The sequence below is a fragment of the Meriones unguiculatus genome, chromosome 5 (genome assembly GCF_030254825.1).
Source record: "Meriones unguiculatus strain TT.TT164.6M chromosome 5, Bangor_MerUng_6.1, whole genome shotgun sequence".
NCBI lineage: Eukaryota > Metazoa > Chordata > Mammalia > Rodentia > Muridae > Meriones > Meriones unguiculatus.
In genome coordinates, this window is record NC_083353.1 from 112,772,188 (window position 1) to 112,792,669 (window position 20,482).

General features: G+C 40.6%; 1 protein-coding gene across 2 annotated transcripts in view; it reads right to left on the minus strand.

Annotated features, from left to right (window-relative positions):
- Positions 1 to 1,679: 1,679 nt before the first annotated feature.
- Rimklb (ribosomal modification protein rimK like family member B) overlaps positions 1,680 to 20,482 on the minus strand; it is a 32,475-nt gene continuing 13,672 nt past the window's right edge. For both annotated transcript variants that reach the window (XM_060384160.1, XM_021650001.2), the window contains exons 2-6: positions 16,080 to 16,306; positions 9,654 to 9,884; positions 6,650 to 6,736; positions 3,958 to 4,161; positions 1,680 to 2,955 (exon numbers count right to left, since the gene is read on the minus strand). In XM_060384160.1, the coding sequence (XP_060240143.1) occupies positions 2,489 to 2,955; positions 3,958 to 4,161; positions 6,650 to 6,736; positions 9,654 to 9,884; positions 16,080 to 16,254 (1,164 nt within the window). In that variant the 5' untranslated portion in view covers positions 16,255 to 16,306 and the 3' untranslated portion in view covers positions 1,680 to 2,488. The remainder of the gene's footprint in view (positions 2,956 to 3,957; positions 4,162 to 6,649; positions 6,737 to 9,653; positions 9,885 to 16,079; positions 16,307 to 20,482) is intronic.

The following is a 20,482-nucleotide window of genomic DNA, read 5'->3' on the forward strand; positions in this document are numbered from 1 at the left end:
ATTCTCATTCTTTACCTTAATTTGAGAAGATTCAAGATGATCAATTCTACTGTTTGCAGTCTAACGTGTGAGTGCAGTACCCAGAAGGTAGCTGGTGAAGAGCTACATTTCAACACTGTGAATGCACAGTGGCCGCAGCAACAAGGAATGAAATTGCCAGTGAAAACTTTTATAATAGTGCTTGCTTTAGAAAGCTGGCTAACTGTAATTTTCCTGTTTCTTTATCCCACCACAAAAAATAAATTTTTCATCAAATGAAGATGTTCTATTTGTTTTTAAATGCATGAACTTGTATATCATAATGTATGTGGCAACCAGATGGTCTTAGGATCTGATTACACAACTGTTCATTTATTTGTCTATACCAAATAGTATGCACTCTCCAAAATGTGATCATTCAGCAAAGTACCAAGTACTTTTATTCTATTAATGAATCAGAGGTATGCATATGATTCCCAATAACCCTGTGCAAATCAAAACGTGCAGATGAAATTAGGGTACCCTAAAGATAAATTAGAAACTCCTTATGTGTCTTTTTTCTGAGGTGAAATGAAAGTTCACAGATTATAGGTACTATTCTATTTGTCAACAAAACCTTTCACTCCATACTTTTAATATTATTTAATTCTATGTGGAGAAACCAAGTTTTATTACATTCCTTTTTAAAATGGGGCAGAACTATACATTAAGCATGATAAAACCTCCATCAGAGCTGGATAATGCTGATGTTTTATTACCACCTTGAAGTCTCTAAGTAGAGTCCAAGAAATTACGTTAAGGTCCATCTGAAGGAAAACAGTCAGTGCTGGAGAGGCAAGAAAAGCTTGGAAAAAACGCTGCAGAGATTTGTAGGGAGATGAAACTTGCTGTTTAAAAATTATGCTGACCCCTGAAGCATCTCCATTTCTTAACACATCTTCCAGACTCATCACTGGAATAGATTTTTTCCTTGTCTTAAAGGCTCATATTATATGCAGTTGGGGGCTTTCATTAATTCAGAAAAGGAATAGAGTGTCAGTACTGAAGGCTTAGGAGTAGGGCTATATGAGACTCAATATGTTAAAAAATCCCCAAATTAAAACATCTAGTCCACCTCCCTCCAGAACTTAAAATGTAAAAGAGAAAATGCACAGCCATAACATTAAATAAAAGCATGTAGCCTTGAATAAATCATACACCAAACAGTCTACAAAAACAAACAACATACACACACACAAAAAAGCCTAAGAAACATCTACTTTCCTATTGTCTCTAGGGGAGTAGCTCTATACTACCAGAGTCTAAGGCAATTCATCCGTTTTGTTTTGTTCTGTCTTAAGTAAAAAACTGTTTCTCATCATGCCATTCTCTAGAATCTATTCTTTTTGTCTGGTGTAAACAAAGAATAAAACATGTACACTTGCATGCAACACATATACTCCTTTCTAAAATGTGAAAAATGCAAATAAAAATTAGCATTACGAAATTATTTCAGCTTTATACCTAACAACCTTGACTTGCCTCCCTGATATGTCCCTGTCCATATCCTTTAAATGTCTAATTCATCAAAAGGGAAAAAGGGGAAGGGTGCAGGGAGACTTTTAAATGTGTATATTTTGAGTAGGTGTTTGTCTTGTTAACCAAAAAAGTAGCATTTTGTTTACTTTGGCCATTGTTAAAGATGCAGTCATAGAGCAAGGGATGTTACCAGCATGTATTAAAAATGCAACATTAACAGAGCATGTATCTTTCAAAAAAGACTAAAACACTAACAAATACAAGTCAATGCACAAACTTCAACTAGTGTAACTTTATCTACATTGAGTAAATGTTACTTTGTATACCAGACATTGCAATACTGTTCATTTCCCTTTCATCATGCAAACATGCCAATTTTGTTATTAAAAATCTTTATTGGATTATAGTCACATTACCCCCCCACCCAAACTAAGGGGAAAAAAAAACAGAAGACGAACAACTTGAAAATAAGAAATCCCAGTCAGAGCCCCTTAGAGTTCATAAACAACTATGCACTAAATGCTAGCTGAGAGAAACGGCAGAATTTTCAGATTACTAAAACATTTCTGTACTTTAAGCAGATGTTTTCCTCTTTATAAAACATGAAACTGTGAAGTCATGCTATCAAGTACTTGGATCAAAACTGTTCTATGGAAAAATGAAAGCAAGAGACCATGGGGAGAAAAAAAATCTTCCATGTTCCTCATGGCCTAAGAGCTGCGTTTTAGTAAATGAAAAGAAACACGAGAGCCTGCCATTTCTCCGTGTATCACCTATTAGTCCTCTGTAGAACCTGTAAATGTGTCAGTTGAGTATTACTACCAGAGGTCTCATCTATTTTCCCTTCTTCTAACCAATCTTACTATACCTTTCTCTCAACCTCCTGAGCATTCTCCATGAACAGCATTGCAAGTTGGTTAAAGGGGAAAGGGACGGGGTTCAGGGAGACAGTTTTACAAGGATTTTATTGGTTAATTATTTACCGGTGGAGTCACTCCACCAGGAGTTTGATTTCATTGGCTAGCAGCTGGTTCATGTTGAATAGGCCCCCTGGGAGCTTGGTGAGCATCTCTCGCTCGGTGGTGCTTTCAGGGTCGCTATCGACAGAGCTGGAACTTGCGCTCATGTTGTCGACAGCAGCGCTGGCAGGGGGACCAAGCTCCGGCTCACTAGTCTCACTGGCCGTGGACACCACAGAGAGCAGGGACATGCGCCGGGTGAGCCGGCCAGCGGGCAGAAGGGAGGCAGCATAGTCTGCTATGATACCAGCTACATCTAGATTACAAGCCTTATCAAAGGCGATGAAACCTACATTTGCATTTGCCTCGCAGACACAGAAGGAGCCGTCATCTTTCATCAACAGGTCAATGCCACACACATCCATCCCCAGGATGTTAGACACCTGGATTGCTAGCTGCTTCCCTTGTTCACTCAATGAGCACATCATCCCCACACCACCTGGCAAATTAAGAGAAGAGGCAGAGAGTTACCAACTTTTTGAGTAGAAGTAATACAATTCTAATGTAAAATTGGTTTTTGTTTTGTCCTATTAAGACTAGATCATAATTATGTAGGCCAAACTGTCTCACACTCAAGACCCTTTGCCTCAGCCTCCCGAGTGCTGGCACGATGGGCATGTACTACCACCACTGGCTTGAATTAAATTCTTAATCTTCCAGAACATAGATCAAAGAAGAAGAGTGAGAAAAGTCTTAGGAAGACATTAAACCTTCCTTAAAGTCTATCTTGCTTATGACAACATGGACTAAATAGGGTCCCTTGGTATCACAAGGGAAGGCTTACAGAATCTTCCATCCCCACCAAAGACAACAAAACCCACAGGTCACAAGCCCTTAACAGAGTCTGCAGTGCTTATTTATAGCCTGTTGCATACTTTAAATCAGGCCCAGAGCATAATACCGGATACAACGGAAAATGTTAAAATGTTATTTCTTAGGAACCATTGCAGGCTCAACCTTCCAGTTCACAAACTCAACCCAAACAACACTCTCAGGGTGCCAGGGAAAGGATGAGGATCCCAGGAGGCTAAAGTAGAGACTATTACTTGATTTGGGTGGTTTAGCATAGTGTTTGCTTTTTAAGCAAGAATGGTAGCCAAGCGTAGGATGGAGAACATGCCTTTAATCCTAGCACTAGATGTGGCAAGGCCCACTTTAGTTAAAAGCACTTTTTACTTTTAAGGTAACAAGGGGATCAGTGGAAGAGAAAGAGACAAGGAAAGCAAGTGTGGCTAGGCATGAGGAATATGCTAAACACATAATATATACAAACATGAGAAGCTCGAGCAGAAATGGAAAAATTTTTAAGTTATCACAAAAAAGAAAGGAAATTCATGATCAGTGAAACCTAACTCACTAACAATGTTGGCAAGACTACAATTTCCATGTGGAAAGCACACTCAATTTATACACCAACAGAAAGGTGCCACACCATCTTTACCTAGGGAACAGTTGCTTTGCATCCTTCCATCTGTCGAACAACGTAACATGGTGCCAACTACACGGCCTCCCACAACAATGACTCGTACGTCCCTTCCATGAGACTCTTTAATGTATTTCTGGAACAAATATGGAGCTTCATGCCGAATAAGATGGCTTAGATCAGCTAAGTGGTGTTTATCTCTTGCCAAGAAAACAGCTTTGCCTAGGATTTAAAAAGAATAAAAAATGTAATGCATGCAATTCATGAAACTGTGGATAGCTGATAAATATACATTCTTGGGTCCTAATATATACTCTTTCAGAATCAAGCATTCTTGTATGTTTTCAGAGTAGTCTTTGACTAAAGCGACTTAGTCATGGCTAGTGAGATAATGTAAAAAATGTATGGAGCCAAACTTAATAATCTATTATTTCCCCAAACAAACTCTTATGGTTAACTATAGTTAATTAACCATGGGTTTGTGATGTACAGGGTGTGCATTGTAATTCCTCCAAAGGTTAGGCGTTGTTAGCTTTAGCAAATCCCTTTCCCCAGAGTTAAATACACATAACCATTAAGATTAACACTATCACAACACAGTAACATAGAAACTACAGATCTGTTTCGGAATTCTCTAATCTGCCCCACTGCTCTATTCACTTATCTTTACGCCAATGAAGGTTGCTCTTTGTTGTTTTCGAGAAAGGGTTTCTCTGTGTGTGGCCTGTTCTGGAACTCGCTTTGTAGACCAGCCTGACCTCGAACTCAAGAGATCCACCTGCATCTGTCTCCCAAGTGCTGGGATTAACAGTGTGTGTCACTATGCAGGGCAGAGGTAGCTCTTTTTAACATATGGCTATAAGTTCTGTTCTGGGGTATCTGAGTCTATGTTCCTTTCTGTTGACTTCTAACATTAAGTCATAGACAGTTAAGCAGCTTCTTTGTTTACTGAGTATTCACCACAGGAGGCCCCAGGTTCTCAGCTATCATATAAAAAAAGCCAAATAAACAACAAACTCAATGGCTCTAGCTGAATTTTGATCCATGTGTCCCAGTCAAGGTACAATACCTGTCATATCCTTGCATTTATTATATTTTCTGCTTTAAAGTTTTTTTTCCTCTTTTTAAGATTTATTTTTTACAATTTATTCATTTTACATCCTGATTGTAGCCCCCTCCTTCAACTCCTCCTAGTCCTACCCTCCCGCCTTCTTCCCTCCTATCTCCTTCCCCTAGTGCATTGAAAAGGGAGTTCTCCCCTGCCACCTGTTCCTAGCTTATCAAATCTCATAAGGACTGTCTGGATCCTCTTATTCTGTGGCCTGGCAAGGCTGCATCGCCAGGAAAAAGTGATCAAAGAACAGGTAACAGAGTTCATAATAGAGGCAGGCCCTGCTCCCTTACTCGGGCACCCACATGGAAACTGAGTTGCCTATCGGCTACATCTGAGCAGGGGGGTCTAAGTCCGCTCTGTGAATGGTCCTTGGTGTAAAAGTTTTTTAGAAGTACCTATCACAGCCACAGGAATCAGAATGGCTCAGAAGTGGCTGCGAATGCAATGGCTAGGAACCATCCTGGCTAGAAATAGACTGTTGTCCTAGACTGTTTTCCCAGCTTTGGAAAACACTGACAGTAGAAAGGTGCTACAAATGCTACAACAGCAATGGATACTTGATGAATTCTAATTCTGTATCTAGAGAGAATGTCCAACAACTGGGGGAAGTAGAAGGTTAATGTGGGATATGTATAAAACGGTCAACAGCTGACAGTTTTGGCACAGACATCTTACGGTAACAAACCTTAGATCTTTGGCCAACCTACCATGCCAGTGTGAGACAGTGCAAGTTTCTGAACACCACGTTCTTTGAAGAGAAGGTTATGCAATATATAAGACAAATACTGAGGGATGATAACCACACAGTGGCCAAGGGAAGGGGTCCAGCAAAACAATATTCTCAAAAGAATATTGCTGTTATTGCTCATAAAGCAGCACTGAGGCAGAGAATAAAAACCATGAAATTATTACCCAAAATTTGGATGTTGGGGTCAAACATTTATCAAAATAATGGAAAAATGATTAATACAGAACACTAGTACCAAGACTTTGCACAATGCTTTGACTGCTCCTGATGATGTATGTGGTCGGGAACCCCCTGGACTGTTACTGTGGAAGACCTTGGAAATGTAGGAAGATATGTGTTCACTATGTTAGCTCTAGGAACATTAAAGCATATTATGCTTATGAGCTTTCAGATGGCAATGAAGAATACCAGGAACAGGAACAGAGGCCACAGATGTGACATTTTTCAAGAACTATCTGCATTTTGTCCACATCCTGAGAACTCATGTGATTTTACATTTAAAGGTCATTGAATAATTAGCATTTAGGCTGCAGTATGATTCATGTTACTAAGATGTTTTATCAGTTCTGTCTTAGACATTCAAGTTGTTCAACTAAATAACCTGAGAGGTGGGGATGATTCAACTTAGGCTTATCGCTGAAAAGAAACATGAACTTGAAATTTAGTTATGTGAGCTAAAACCTCTGCCATAACCTCTAAACAGAAACAGTGTCTTATCAAACCAACCTGTGGAAATGTTCTGTAAGTTTGTTGTCTCACGCTCTTGTTTGTTGCTCTTCAAAGATCCTCCATGTTAATTTGCAAAAGCAATTTCAAAACTACATACCATCTCCACAACTCATACCCACCTCTATGACCCCGCGTATTCTTCACTACCATGGGGAACTCCAGCACTTCCGCTTCATCAATCATTTTAGCGAAGTTTTCATGGCCACCTGGTTTGAGGAAAAAATTAATTTAAGGCTAACAGCCAAAGTATGTTGGGACCAGTTTTAAGCATAATACAAGGGAGATAGAGGGTAAGAGATTGGTGGCTAGTTTCTGGTTTTTTTGTTTTTTTTTTTTTTAAGAAATTATGTATTAACTATCCACTGAAAACAGCATCTTTGGGGGTTAGAGAAATGGCTTATTAAAAGCACTGGCTACTCTTCCAGAAGACACAGTTGATTTCCAGCACCTGCATGGCAGTTCTCAGCTATCCAAAACTCCAGTTTCAGAGGATCTAACACCCACTTCCGGTCTCTGTTGGCAGCACATATGTGCAGACAAAACATCCACACACACAAAATAATTAAAATTAAAAACTACAGTGAGAGACAGAGACAGACAGACAGAGATTGAGATAGAGACAGAGAGATATACACCTACAGCTTATACCTACAGTTTTCCTCTAGTAGTTACACGGTTTCAAGTCTCACACTGAAGATTTCTGAAATTATTTTTCTGGAGGATGAAAGATAGGGACTTGGCTTCTTCTACTTGAGGCTATCTAGCTTTCTTAGCATGCAACAGTCTCTTTCTCCAGTGAGCCATTGGCCATTCTTTCTTCTGAGAATCAGATGGATGTAGTTTAAATGCGTTTATCTGAGGCCCTGCTCTATTCCAAGATGTGCACATCTGCTTTTGTCTCAGTACTTCTCTGCAGTTCTGTTTGCAGCACTGAGGATTTAACCCAGTTTCACATATGCTAAGCAAGCATTCTTAGCAGGCTATATCTCCAATCTCTTTTTATTTTTAATTGTAGACAAAGTTTCACTAGGTTACCAAAGTTGGCCTTGGCCTTGAACTCACTCTGTAGTCCAAGCTGTGCTTCAACATGTGATTCCCCTGCCTCCACCTTCTGAGTAGCTGGGAATAGTCTGACTATACCACTAGGCCAACACAGTTTTGTTTTGTTGGTTAATTTAACACCCCTCTCTTGAAACACGTGATTTCTTAGGTGTTCCTACAGTGAGTTCTTAGCACTCACTGGTAAATTTTGCTAATGTTTTCATTGCTCAGGAAAAAAATGACAGAGCTGCAGGGTGAGATCAAAAGGGGACTGTAGCTGTAAAAAGAATCAGCATGATAATAGAAAAAATTAAGTCAAAAAGCTTGTGATATCAGTACAACAGGAACAATTTGCAATTTAAAGAAATTAAGATATCCTCTTATAAAATTTTAATCCCTTACCATTAATGGTATAATTTACTATCTACTGATCCTTTTTCTCCTTCCCAAACTAAAACCCCAAGAGCATTAAGACCTTTAAGTGGTTCACACTAATTTTGTACTTTTGTGTAAATACTAAAAGCAGTAATTGCATCAACACATTTTAAAGCCTCATTAAATCCTCAAGCATTCTACTGAGCACTAGCTGAAGAAATGTTTTTGTAGAAAATTACAGCATATTTAGCCTCATCACTCAGGAGGCTGAGGCAGGCAAATCTGAGTCTGAGTCCTCCTGGTCTACAGAGTGAGTTTCAGGACCGAGAAACCTGTCGTGAAAAAAATAAAAAATAAAAAAAAAAAAGGAAGGAAGAAAAAGACAAACTCTGTGAGGTGGTAAATCCCATAATTCTAGTACCAGAAAAGCAGAGGCTGGAAGACTTGAAGAAAGCCTAAGCAAGTTCAAGGCAATCAGCCTTAAACAAACAAAATTAACAGCTGGAAGGTCAGAAAATAAGCATGGTAATATTTATAGCAGTGGCACTCAAAATGCGCCTCTGTGACATGTTTGCTATTGGCAGGTGTTCAAGTACAAAAAGCATTAGAAGCCTTTTCAAGTTTATAATGGCTGTGAGATTTATTGTTTCACTTTAATGTTAATGCCCATCAAACTGACTTAGAATTGATCCTTTGTCACAGAGTTTAAGTACTGCTTTAAAGCATACAACCTTTGATAAGGTCATTTTCTTAAACAATATAAAAATACTGTTATGAAAAACCCAAGGCCTGTGGGGTATCCCTGGCCTCCTGCCTGACTTTACAATAAAGTTTTATCTTAAAGCTGCAGTTAGCAGCTTTCACACTGTCAGAAGTACTGACAGTCCCCACAAAGAACTTCTGGTCTGTAAAAACCAAAGATATTTACTAACTGGACTTTATGTGTTTTGTTAAACCTTTTGAACCCCTTGTCACAAAGCTATCCTTAAAATGTGATTCTCAGAGCAGTTGAGAGATGGTTCATTGGGTAAGGACACAGGTTCAATTCCCAGCTCCCACAGGGTAGCGCAAATTTTAAGTCCAGCTCTAGGAAATCCAATAACCTCTTCCGGCTTTTGAAGGCACTGCATGCATGCCGTGCACATGTATACATGGAGGCACTCGAACATATAAATCCTTAAAAAAAATAGACATGATTAATCTTCTGGCCTAGAATGATTGTGTGCCTTGCTATATAACTCAGACTGGCCTGGAACCCACATCTTCCCGCCTCTACCTCCCTCTTCACCACAGACATCTTGAAAGTTACTTCTATAAGAGAAACTCTCTCTGGTTCAGTTATGTATTCTATTAGTTAAATATGGGATACTAAACACTTTTCTTCTTGCTCCCATCAATGTGTGACAGAGATACATGTACTAGTTCCTGTGTACCTTGCAGAAGGATGTGTCTTGCTCTACCACTAGAAAGTGCCTTACTTCCTGAGACACTGTCTCTCACTGAACCTGCAGCTATGCTGGGAGCCAGCATCACCTAGCGCTCTTCCTGCCCACCCTCACAGCACTGTGCTTACAGGACATGTGGCACATCCATCTTTTATAGGAGGGCAGGAGATCTGAACTCTGGTTCTCACGTTTGTGAAGCAAGCACGCTTACTGAACCATCTCCCTAGTCATGCAGATTATACATTTTTATGTGTGATCTCACCGTAAGAAAAAGTATCTGGTAGAGGTACACCATGGCCAGCTAGCTCTTGAAACGTCCAGAACTTATTAACACAGTTCAGGATGGCTTGAGGTCGGTTCATCAATCGGCACCCCATCTTCTCTAGGTGGCGCAAAACGGTGACATCACTATCACTTTGCACCCACGGGGTTGGAACCCTCACTACCACCACCTGTGGGTAGGCAGAGATTAGCTCTCCATTGATCCGCAGGCCTGGAAAACATAATAATGAAGCTAAAATCACTGGAAGAAGTATGCAAATTTAAAAAGGATATGGTGGCTCAATCCTGTAATCCTACTCAAGAGACTGAGACAGGTGGATCTGAGTCCAATGCCAGAACTAGAGGGACATCCTGTTTTTTCTTTACAATTTAAAAAAGTAATAACACATTCAATGTAACTCCATCCAAAATCCCATCTCATTCACAGAAACAGAAAAAAAAATTATCCTAAAATTTGGATATGGAACCACAAAAGACCCCAGATAACCAAACAATGGTTCTAGCCAAAACCAAAACAAACATGTAGATCATTGGAACAAAACCAAAGATACAAACATGAGTACACATAAATTCAGCCATTTAATATTTGACAGAGACACCAAAAGCATTCGCTGGAGAAAAATAATGCATCTTCAACACCATTTTAATATGACAGCTCAATCCTATAGTCCCACTCATCAACACTGGGTCCTCACTGGGGACCCAATTATTATCCCAGTTATTCTATTGGTGCCCTGTGTCATGGCAATCCTGCAGATTTGGATCAATAGGATCACAGGATCGGCCCTGTCACACATTCCAATAGTTCAGAGATGATGTGAACAGATTTTGGGGTGGGCCAACTTGAATCCCTGGATCTGGACCTGAGTGGTAACTGAACTGATGAGCCTACTGGCTCTCCTGCATCTGCACCACCAGGGCAAGCTCTCACGTCAATAGCTGCAGCACTCAGGAAAGCAGACCTGGTACCTTGCCTGAGCAACTCAGTGGAGGCGGCCCTGACAGCGAAGGCACTCTTGAGCCAGCCCCAAGGGTGTGAGAGCGGGAGGGTTGGCACAGCCTCTGGCTACAGGGTTTGGTAGAGTGGGCCCTGTACCTCGACTGGGCAGCACAGCAAAACTGGCTATAGAGGTGTGAGTGTGGGTAAGTAGAGCATGAGGGCAGGAGAGCTGATCCTGCTTCCCGCTGACTGGGTGGGCTGAGCCACAGCAATGCAGGTTCTGCTCTCCCAATTATGGCCAACACTGAAAGGTGGCACAAATTAGCTTAACTGATCAAAGTTAAGATCGCCAGCAACGGGACATAATGACATGTTGTGACCCTGTTTCATGTGCACATGACTTCTGTATTATGTGTCCCAATACTCAGAATATAATAAACTATTTCAGCAAAATACCAATGTAAAATTTAAGACTAGGGGCTGAGAAATGGCTAAGTGGCAAAAGCACTGGCTGTTCTTTCCAAAGGACCTGGGTTCAATTCCCAGCACCCACATACTGGCTCACAACCAGTCCCAAGGGACCAATACTCTTTTCTGCAGGCACTTCATAAATGTGGTATACAGACATACATGCAGGCAAACCACCCATGTACACAGAAGGAAAAATAAATTTAGAGCTGAAGAGATGTTTCAATGGTTTGCAGCACTTGTTGCTCTTGTAGAGGACCAAGGTCCAATCCCCAGCACCCATCTGGTGCCTCACAACAATCTATTACAATGCTTCTAACCCCCTCTTCTGTCCCCTTTGTGCCCCAGGAATGCACGTGGTACACATACATATATATATGCAGGCAATGCAGTCATAAAATATTCTAAAATTATTCTGACATATCAATATTATTCTCCATAACCGAACTGTATTTACTCACTATAAAAAGTGAGTTTTTTGTTTTTGTTTTTGTTTTTCTAAGAGGTGGGCTGAAGAGATGGCTCAGCAGTTAACTGGCTGCTCTTCCAGAGGACCTGTGTTTGGTTCCCAGTTCCTGGGGATCCAACACCTCTTCTGGTCTCCTCAGGCACTAAGCATGAAAGTGGTACATACAAGCAGCAAAACAGCCATATACAAATAAAAGTAAAACAATAGTTTTTAAAAAGAGAAAGAGAGCCAGGCATAGTGTGGCATGCCTTTAATCCCAGCACTTGGGAAGTTGAAGCAGAAGGATCTTGAGCCATCCTGGTCTACAAAATAAGGCCAGCTACACATAGAGTCCTGTCTCAAATACATACATAAACAGCCATACTGAAAATAAAGTAAGGGCCAGCTATATTGGAATACCCCTTCTCAGGGAGAAGAGGCAAGATAATCAAAGGTTCAAGGTTCAGTTACATACTGAATTTGAAAGCAACCTTAGTCACACCAGACCAGCCTCAAAAACAAAACATAAGACAGCTTCATGGAATCTTATCTTATCTTACTGTGCCCTGCATCACCTTTCTTAGTAGAGCACTGTCTCCTACAGAACTTGGCAGCACAGTAACTCCCTGGGAATGGAAAGTAGTACACATTGTTTTAACAGTGCTCTGACCTGTCGGGGTACTGCCAAAGGACTGGTTCCTGTTTCACCTACAAAGGTTCCCAGGTAGGAAAAGCTGCAGAGAAACCTAAGATCAGCAGTTACCTGAAGTAAGCCATTACAGAAGCAGAGCTAATGACCTTGGCCCACCAAGCTGCAATGAGAAGCTGTGAAACAGACATCCAAAAATAGAAAGGAAGTCAAAACACACACAAGCCTAAGCAAAACACACATGCTCAGAAAGACCTAGATTCTGAAGAACTCTCCTCAAGCCTATGCAAAGGAGTTGAGTATATATTTCTCCAAAACATGCAAGTGGGCCATTTGCTCTGGAAAAGATACTCAGCTTTCTTTGCCCAGTTACCACTGTATCCAGTGAGTTTTCACCTGAACCTATGAGCCACCATATGGGTACTGGGAATTGAACCCAGGTCCTCTACAAGAGCAAGTGCTCTGACCACTGAACTATCTCTCCAACCCTAAATTTACTTTTACTTCTCTTTATATGGGTGCTCGGCCTGCATGTATGTCAATATACCACATATGTGAAATGCCTTGCTGATCTTGCTAGCTGAAATGATATTTAACACCACTAATCACTAGGGGAATGCAAGTCAAAGCCATAATAAGAGTATTTCATATTCATTAGAATGGCCACTGTCAAGTAAGTTAGGCGGGGCATGTGATCAGTGGTATACATTCTTGTATACCACAAGCTCCAAGTTCATCTCCAGAACCACAAAAAAATAAGAAAACAGACAAGCTGACGTATGTACAATACTGAAACCCTGTGCCCTAATGATATGAATGCAATTAGATAAAGTGTAGAGTAAAACATTAAATAGATTAATATTTGGCCTTTAGAAGGGAGTGTGATGTGTGCATCTTACAGGAGATGGAACTCTGTGGGAATCGTTATGCTGGCCAGGCCATTACTCAGGCTGTTGTCACAGCACTCTAAGGGTCAAAGTCAAAGTCAAAGCCAGCCTATACAACGGTGAGCACCAGACCAGCTTGGTTTACAGTGACAGCCCTCTCCCCTACCGAAAAATAAAACATGCTAAATGAAATAAACCAGACTCAAAAGTACAGCTATTGTCAGAGAGTGTTAACTGTCAACTTGACCCAACTGGAACCTCCTGGCAAGAGAGTCTCAATGAGGGACCGTCTGTGGAGAGCTGTCTTAATTACCCTAACCGGTGTGGGAAGACCCAGTTTACTAAGGGCAACACTGTTCCCTAGGTAGAATTGCAATGCATAGAAACCAAGCCAAGCCCAAGCGAACAAATGAGCATCTACGTATCCACTCTGCCTTTGACTGTGGATATGCTATGACTAGCAATCTGAAGTTCCTGCCTTGACTTGTTCACAATGCTAGATTAACAGCAGGCTGAAATAAAATTTCTCTCATAAGTTGTTGATTTTTTCTGGGTATTTTACTATACTAATAGAAGAATAAAAAAGCTTGACATCAAAAATAGAGTCAGATGCCACAGGGTGTCAGATTTTAAAACACTATGAAGCTGGGCATAGTGGCTCAGACCTGTAATCTCAGCACAAGAGAGGCTAAGACAGAACTACAACTTTTAGGCCAATCAGAGCTACATAGGAGTTCCAAGTCCGGCTAGGCTAGAGTGAAGTAACTATGACAGATAGCATAAGATCTTTTATGGAAAAAGCAGATAGCAGGCAAAACAGACAGAAACAAACAAAAATGGTACATTCAGAAAACAGTAATAAAAAGTGCCTTTGGCAGAAACTTCACTACATTGGACTTACCTGGAAATTAATCTCAGAACCTGATAACATAATAATCACCAAAAATGAAAAGTAATTTTCTTTTTCTTTTTTTAAAGAAAGAAATTATCCAAAACCCACAGGATGACAACAAGAAATGTAACAGATATTATGTCTAACTGAAAATTAAACATAAGTATTTTAAACAATAACTACATATTTTCCTCAAACTAATATCAGGTGCCATTCCAAACTAGAAAGCTCATTAAAAAAAAACAAGTATCAATACCACATAAAGCACATGCAGGAGAGCCACACGTGGTACCTTATGCCACTAGTCTACTAAGCACTGAGGTAGAAAAATGGGATGAGACGTTTGGGGCCAACCTAGGGTACAATATTCCACATTATAAGCAACCTAACTTGTTTGATGAGGGCTGTTTTCATTACCTTTCCTGTGCCCACAAGTCAGCTGACACAAGAGTTTGACCCAAGTATGTCAATTTGATAGCAAGAAACCTGCTATCAAATGGGGTGGCTTTGAGATGAAGCAAGGAGCGTGAAGTCAAAACCAGTCAGTAAAGAGATAAACAGGGAAAACAGAATCCTGGCAGCCCAAGGACAGAGTCCCAAAGGCAAGGTTGGGTCAAGCAACTCCACCTTAGTTTAACAGTCCAGTTTGCTTTGCTTTGTAATGAGGTATGTACTGAGGAAAATGTTCCAAAAAAAGTCTTGAGGAATATTATTTTTAATAAAAAGGAGAAAAAGAGAAGCTGTTTTGTCACCTCCCTCCAAGAGGATAGCATTTAGTATAGTATATAGAGCTGAAGAGTTGGCTCAGCAGTTAAGAGCACTTGTTGCTCTTGCAGAGGACCAAGGTTCAATTTCCAGCACCCATATGACAGCTTGCAACCTTCCCAAGGGATCCAATGCCCTCTTCTGACCTCCAAAGACACGAGGCACACTCATGATACACATTCATACATGTAGACAAACACCCCCACACAATAGGTAGTAATCTAAATATATTATAAATTTAAGACTAAAAATGCCTGGATCCATAGATAGTACATCAATAAAGGAGCCCTGCTTAAGGACCGGCCCTGCCAACAAGCAAGGTGGTTTTATCATATGAATTAACCTAGTTATGCAAACACCTCACAGGAAGGCACAGAAGCAACTCTCTTGGGCAATTCTAGATCCTATGAAACTGACAAGGCTAAGCACCACAGTACCTCCCAAACTCTGGTTATTTAGCAGACACTTTCAAAGGGTAGAAAACCAAAGGTGCTGGGTGATGGTGGCACATGCCTTTACTTCCAGTACTTGGGAGGCAAAGGCAGGCCTAATCTACTGAGTGAATTCCTGGACAGTCAGGGCTACACAGAGAAACCCTGTGGTAAAAAATAAAAAGAAAAAAAGTAAAAGGAAGAAACAACAAAGAAGAAACATTTGCCTGTTTATTTATATATTTTGAGGATAGGTTCCTTCTTACTCCACAGACTGGCCAATCTCTGGCATTGCCTCTAATTACTGGCATGAACCACTATGCCCATGAACCACTATCTTTTGAACACATGTGAAACATCAGAAATACTTTCACCACCTGCTGAGTCCGCACTAAGATACTCTAACATCTGAGGAGTCGTTTAAATTAATTAATTAATTATTTTAATTAATTATGTTACAAATATTATCTAAAGAAAAATGAAAATAATAATCACACGAATTCATCAACAGAATTCCTACTGGGTAAAGGTACTTTTGGTACTTAAATTTGTAGGCAGTTAAATTTTTATTTTTATTTATTTACTTAAGACCAAGTTTCTCTGTGTAGCCTTGGCTGTCCTGGACTCGCTTTGTAATTTGTAGACCAGGCTAGCCTGGAACTCACACAGATCCACCTGCCTCTGCCTCCGCCTCCCAGGTGCTGGGATTAAAGGCGTGCGCCACCCCGTCTGGCAGACAGTTAAATTTCTATAAAAACTAGATTTCCTCCGCACTCTTTTCTACACAAAACAATTTAGGAAGTATTATGTTCCTATGTCTTCCATAAACAGACTAGCTATGTGAGTGGTACTTTTGATAAGGCTATTATGACTTTATTTGTCATAATAAACAGGTTCACCACAGAAGAGCATTTGTATAGTCTTACCCAGATTTCCTTGCTCGACTGTCAGCACCACCTCATCCATCACGACAGCCCTGAAGTCCAATTCCTCCTCACAACATTTGGCCTTCAAAGCTCGTAAGATCTCTTTTTGCGGATAGTCTTCCCTGATGCGACGATCTGTCAAAAACCACAGCTTGGCAGCCACGGAGCTACACATCTTGGATCTGTCTGTTCTTCCTTTTTCTTACTCCTTGAATGTAAACTTTTATCTGGATGGAAAAGAAAATACACGAGATTGATGAAATGTTGTAGGTTTTTGGATTTCACAAATAAATGTTCTAGCTTTATGCCAGCTAAACAAGGAAGGAGAGGGAAATACTTCCAGCTAATCTGAGTTTGCAGGGTAGACTCAGGAGGATCAGGAACTCAATGTTCTCCTTAGCTGAACAGAGAATTTAAGGCCAGCCTCAGTGACCCTGTTTCAATACTATGCCTTCTTCCTGCCGGAACACCACTAAAAATATAGATATACTCTCCAAAAAAAAAAAAAAAAAGATTTCTCCATTTTTCTTTGGCGAAGCTGGCAGTATAGCAGTTCACATACCACAAACTTTCATTACAATTCCCCTGTATTAATTGAATATTGATTTTTGTCTACAAATACACTTAACCTGATTGTCTCTATTTTTACTATTTCATCCCTTCCCTTAAAATTCCAATTCTTGGGGGGCTGTGAAGATGGCTCAACAATTAAGAACACTTGCTCTTGCAGAAGAACTGAGTGTAATCGCAGCACCTACATGCTAGCTCACAACCATAACTCCAGTTACATTCAATACCCTCCTATAACCTGGTGCCACGTGTGGGCAACAGGCATGCACATGGTGCTAAAATGTACGTGTAAGCAAAACACTCATATGCATAATAAATCTAAAAAAATTTTAATAATATAAACTCCAATTCTCAGCCCGGTGTGGTGGTGCACGCCTTTAATCCCAGCACTTAGGAGGCAGAGGTAGGTGGATCTCTGAATTTGATCCAGCCTGGTCTATAGGAGTTCCAGGACAGCCAGGGCAACACAGAGAAATTCTGTCTCAGAAAAAAAAATTTTCTTTTAAGTCCCTGCCTGTATGAAATGGTTTGTATTAAAATCACTGACAGTATATCCTATTTCCCCATCACTAGATAACCCATTAAGTTTATACTTTTATCTATAGTTTTATATTTAAAATTCCTTTGCTTTTTATTGTTATATAGGTAATTAAAAACTCATATTACTACATAAGTAAGGTTTAGAGAATGAACAAGATGGAGTTCTACATAATACAAACTAATAATACCCATGTCCATCACTGTGTGCTGATTTTTCAGGGATAGAACTCTCTTACTCCATGTTTGTGTCCCTTCTTTAAATGGAACATTCTAAACATACTTTACTAGAGTACAAAAAGAGGGAGAGAGAGAGAGAGAGAGAGAGAGAGAGAGAGAGAGAGAAAGGGAGAGAATGTCTTTCCAATAGGGTACCACTTCTCTGAATTTGAATCACAAATCTTGGGTGAGAGGTGAGAGGATTGTAAGAGAGAAGGGAAACCAACTGGGGGCATCTCTGGGACAAGCTGGAAACCCTCGATGGGGTAGGCTCCTGGGAGGATATGGGGGTGACTCTAGCTGAGACTCCTAGCAGCAGAGAGATATGGAGGCTCAAGTGTCCCCCCTCCTATACTCAGACAGGACTTGCAGTGGAGGGGGACACCAACCTACCCACAAAACCTTTGACCCAAAATTTGCAGGAATAAAGATGAAGCAGAGATTGAGGGAAGGGCCTCAAACAATGACTGGCCCAACTTGAGACCCAACCCAAGGGAGAGAGCCAACCCTGATACTATTAACAATACTCTGCTGTGCTTGCAGTCAGGAGACTATCGTAACTGTCTTCTGAGAGGCTCTACCCAGCAGCAGATTAAAACAGGTGCAGAGATCCATGGCCAAACACTAATCGGAGCTTGGGGAGCCTTGTGGAAGAGTTGGGGGAAGGATAGAAAGATCCTATCTGGCAAGAACTTCACCAAAAGACCAGTAGAGCCAATTAACCGAGGATCATGGGGGCTCTAACAGAGACTAAAGCAGCAACCAAAGAGCATGCACTGACTGGACCTTGGTCTCCTACCCAAATGTAGCTGATGGGCAACCTGGTCTTCATGACAGGCCCCTAGCAATTATGTGGGTTGTCCCTGACTTGGACTCTGTTGCCTGCTTTTACTAGCTGGGCTGCCTTGTCAGGCCTCAGGAGAAAAGGGTGCATTTAGTCCTGCTATAGTCCAGGGGTGGGTTGGTGGGGGGCCATCCCTTTTCTGAGGAAAAAGGGAGGTGTGAAAAGGGAAGAGGGTGGTAGAGCAGGACTGGGAGAAGAGGGAGGGAGCTGCAATAGGAATGCAAAGTGAATTCAAAACAAAGAAAGAAAGGAAGAGAGAAAGAAAGAAGTCTTCCTGAAAAGCAAACAAATAGTTTACCATTAAAACACAGTTTGATAATAAAGAAAAGAAAGTTTAAAAACCCTTTTCAGTCAAGCAGACCTCTAGTGAATTTGAGGATATCCTGGGCTACAAATGAGACTATCAACCCCATTCCAAAAAATTTTTTTTTTCAATAATACAGCCCTAAAAACCTTCAAGAACAGGGCTGAGCTTGATGGTGCATGGCTTTAATCCCAACATTCAGGAGGCAGGGGTAGGCAGATCTCCATGAGTTTGAAGCCAGCCTGGTCTACATGAGTTCTAGGACAGTCACAGGGCTGCTGTTATACAGAGAAACCTAGTCTCGATAAGTTTAAAACAAAAACAAAACAAACAAACAAAAAACACAACAACAAAACGAACCTTCAAGAACCATTGTCCCTTGTCTACAGCATTCTGGGTATGAGGGAGGGCTATCTCCCCAAGCCTACCCACATTCCTCACTCCCATCTAGAGCACACCAAAATCTACAGATGGACCCTTCCCCACTCTCCCAGATATTTAAGAAGGACTTGTTTCATAGACCCACCAGTAAGCCAACAGTATACACCCTCAGTATTTTGACTTGTCAAACCTACCACCCCAACACAACTACAACCATTCCCTCAAAGGTAAGCCAATGTTTTGTGTTTTTTTTTTTGTTGTTGTTGTTTTTGTTTTTGTTTTTAAGCCAGACCGTAATCTCTGCCAGATACAGTAATAACTCAATTTAGGCTAAGAAGAAATCCAGTCAACAATACCATATCATCCCCAATTTTGGAAAATTGTAAATTACAATGATTGTGCTAGTTTAAGATACTTAAATTCATTAGAAGACAACTGTTGTAAGAGAAATACGAAATGTTTTATTTCCTCATAATGGGGTATCCTCTACACCTATAAGTTACAAACCTATGCCCCCGCCCCTTTTTTTAACTGAAAGGTTTTCTGTATGTGGTGATTTACTTTGAGACAATGTCTTACTATGCAAGCCCAGAGACCTCAAACACAACGCTCTGGCCTCAAATTTCCTCACCATGCCTAGCCAAACACTTTTTTTTCTAGCTTTTTTCAAGGGTCAAGAAGCTGCTGGTCTTGCCTCACCTTTGCTTCCTTCTAAACCTGACATTTGTTTCAAACATTTTTCAAAGCTTTTCTTGATATAAGAGTTTCACTTTAACCACAGATACAGAAAACTTGCAACGCAAATCTGCACTGTCGTCATCTTTACTGGAAGGGACAAATGTTTTCTTTTGAAGGGTAATGTGGCAGTACTCTCTTCCCTGTGGACAACCACAGCGAAGGCCAAAGTGTGTACCCAACCAGGTACTATATCTGCTGCAGATGGCAAAAATACTCATTGGGAAGTTATAATCACACAAGGCTTTTAAAGTTACATGAAAAGGTCTCACACAAAGGTAAAGCCACATAGAAAAGTCACAACAAAGTAGCTAAGAGATCATTCTCTTGAGAAAAGAAAACATACTTGCATTCAGTGTTTTATAAACATTCATTGACTGCTAACATTCCAGAGCCAGCTCTATACCTGGGCTTACACTTGGTTCTTGAACCTTACTTATCTTTTCATCGATAACTAATTTTATTGCACGATGGACTTTCCTATGAGGGACGGTTGCTGTCCCAGCAATCATAATTACATGCTTCTTGGGAGGGAGAAACATACTGTCAATAGTAAGCCAACTGTTGGAAATTATGATAACAAATTATATGATAACAGATTTTTCCAGTGATTCCCTATTAATATTTCACTTTAAGAAGAAAATTCTTCAACGTTCTTTCCACATGAAGTCTCTAGTTAGCAGGTATTGTTGAAGAGGTCTGACCTGCACTTGTCACCGGCTGAACCACAGAAGCAGTCTCAGCACAGGTAGAAGGGCAATTTTAGTTGAAGGGCATCACCAGGATGCTGCATACCCAGCTCAGAACACTTGG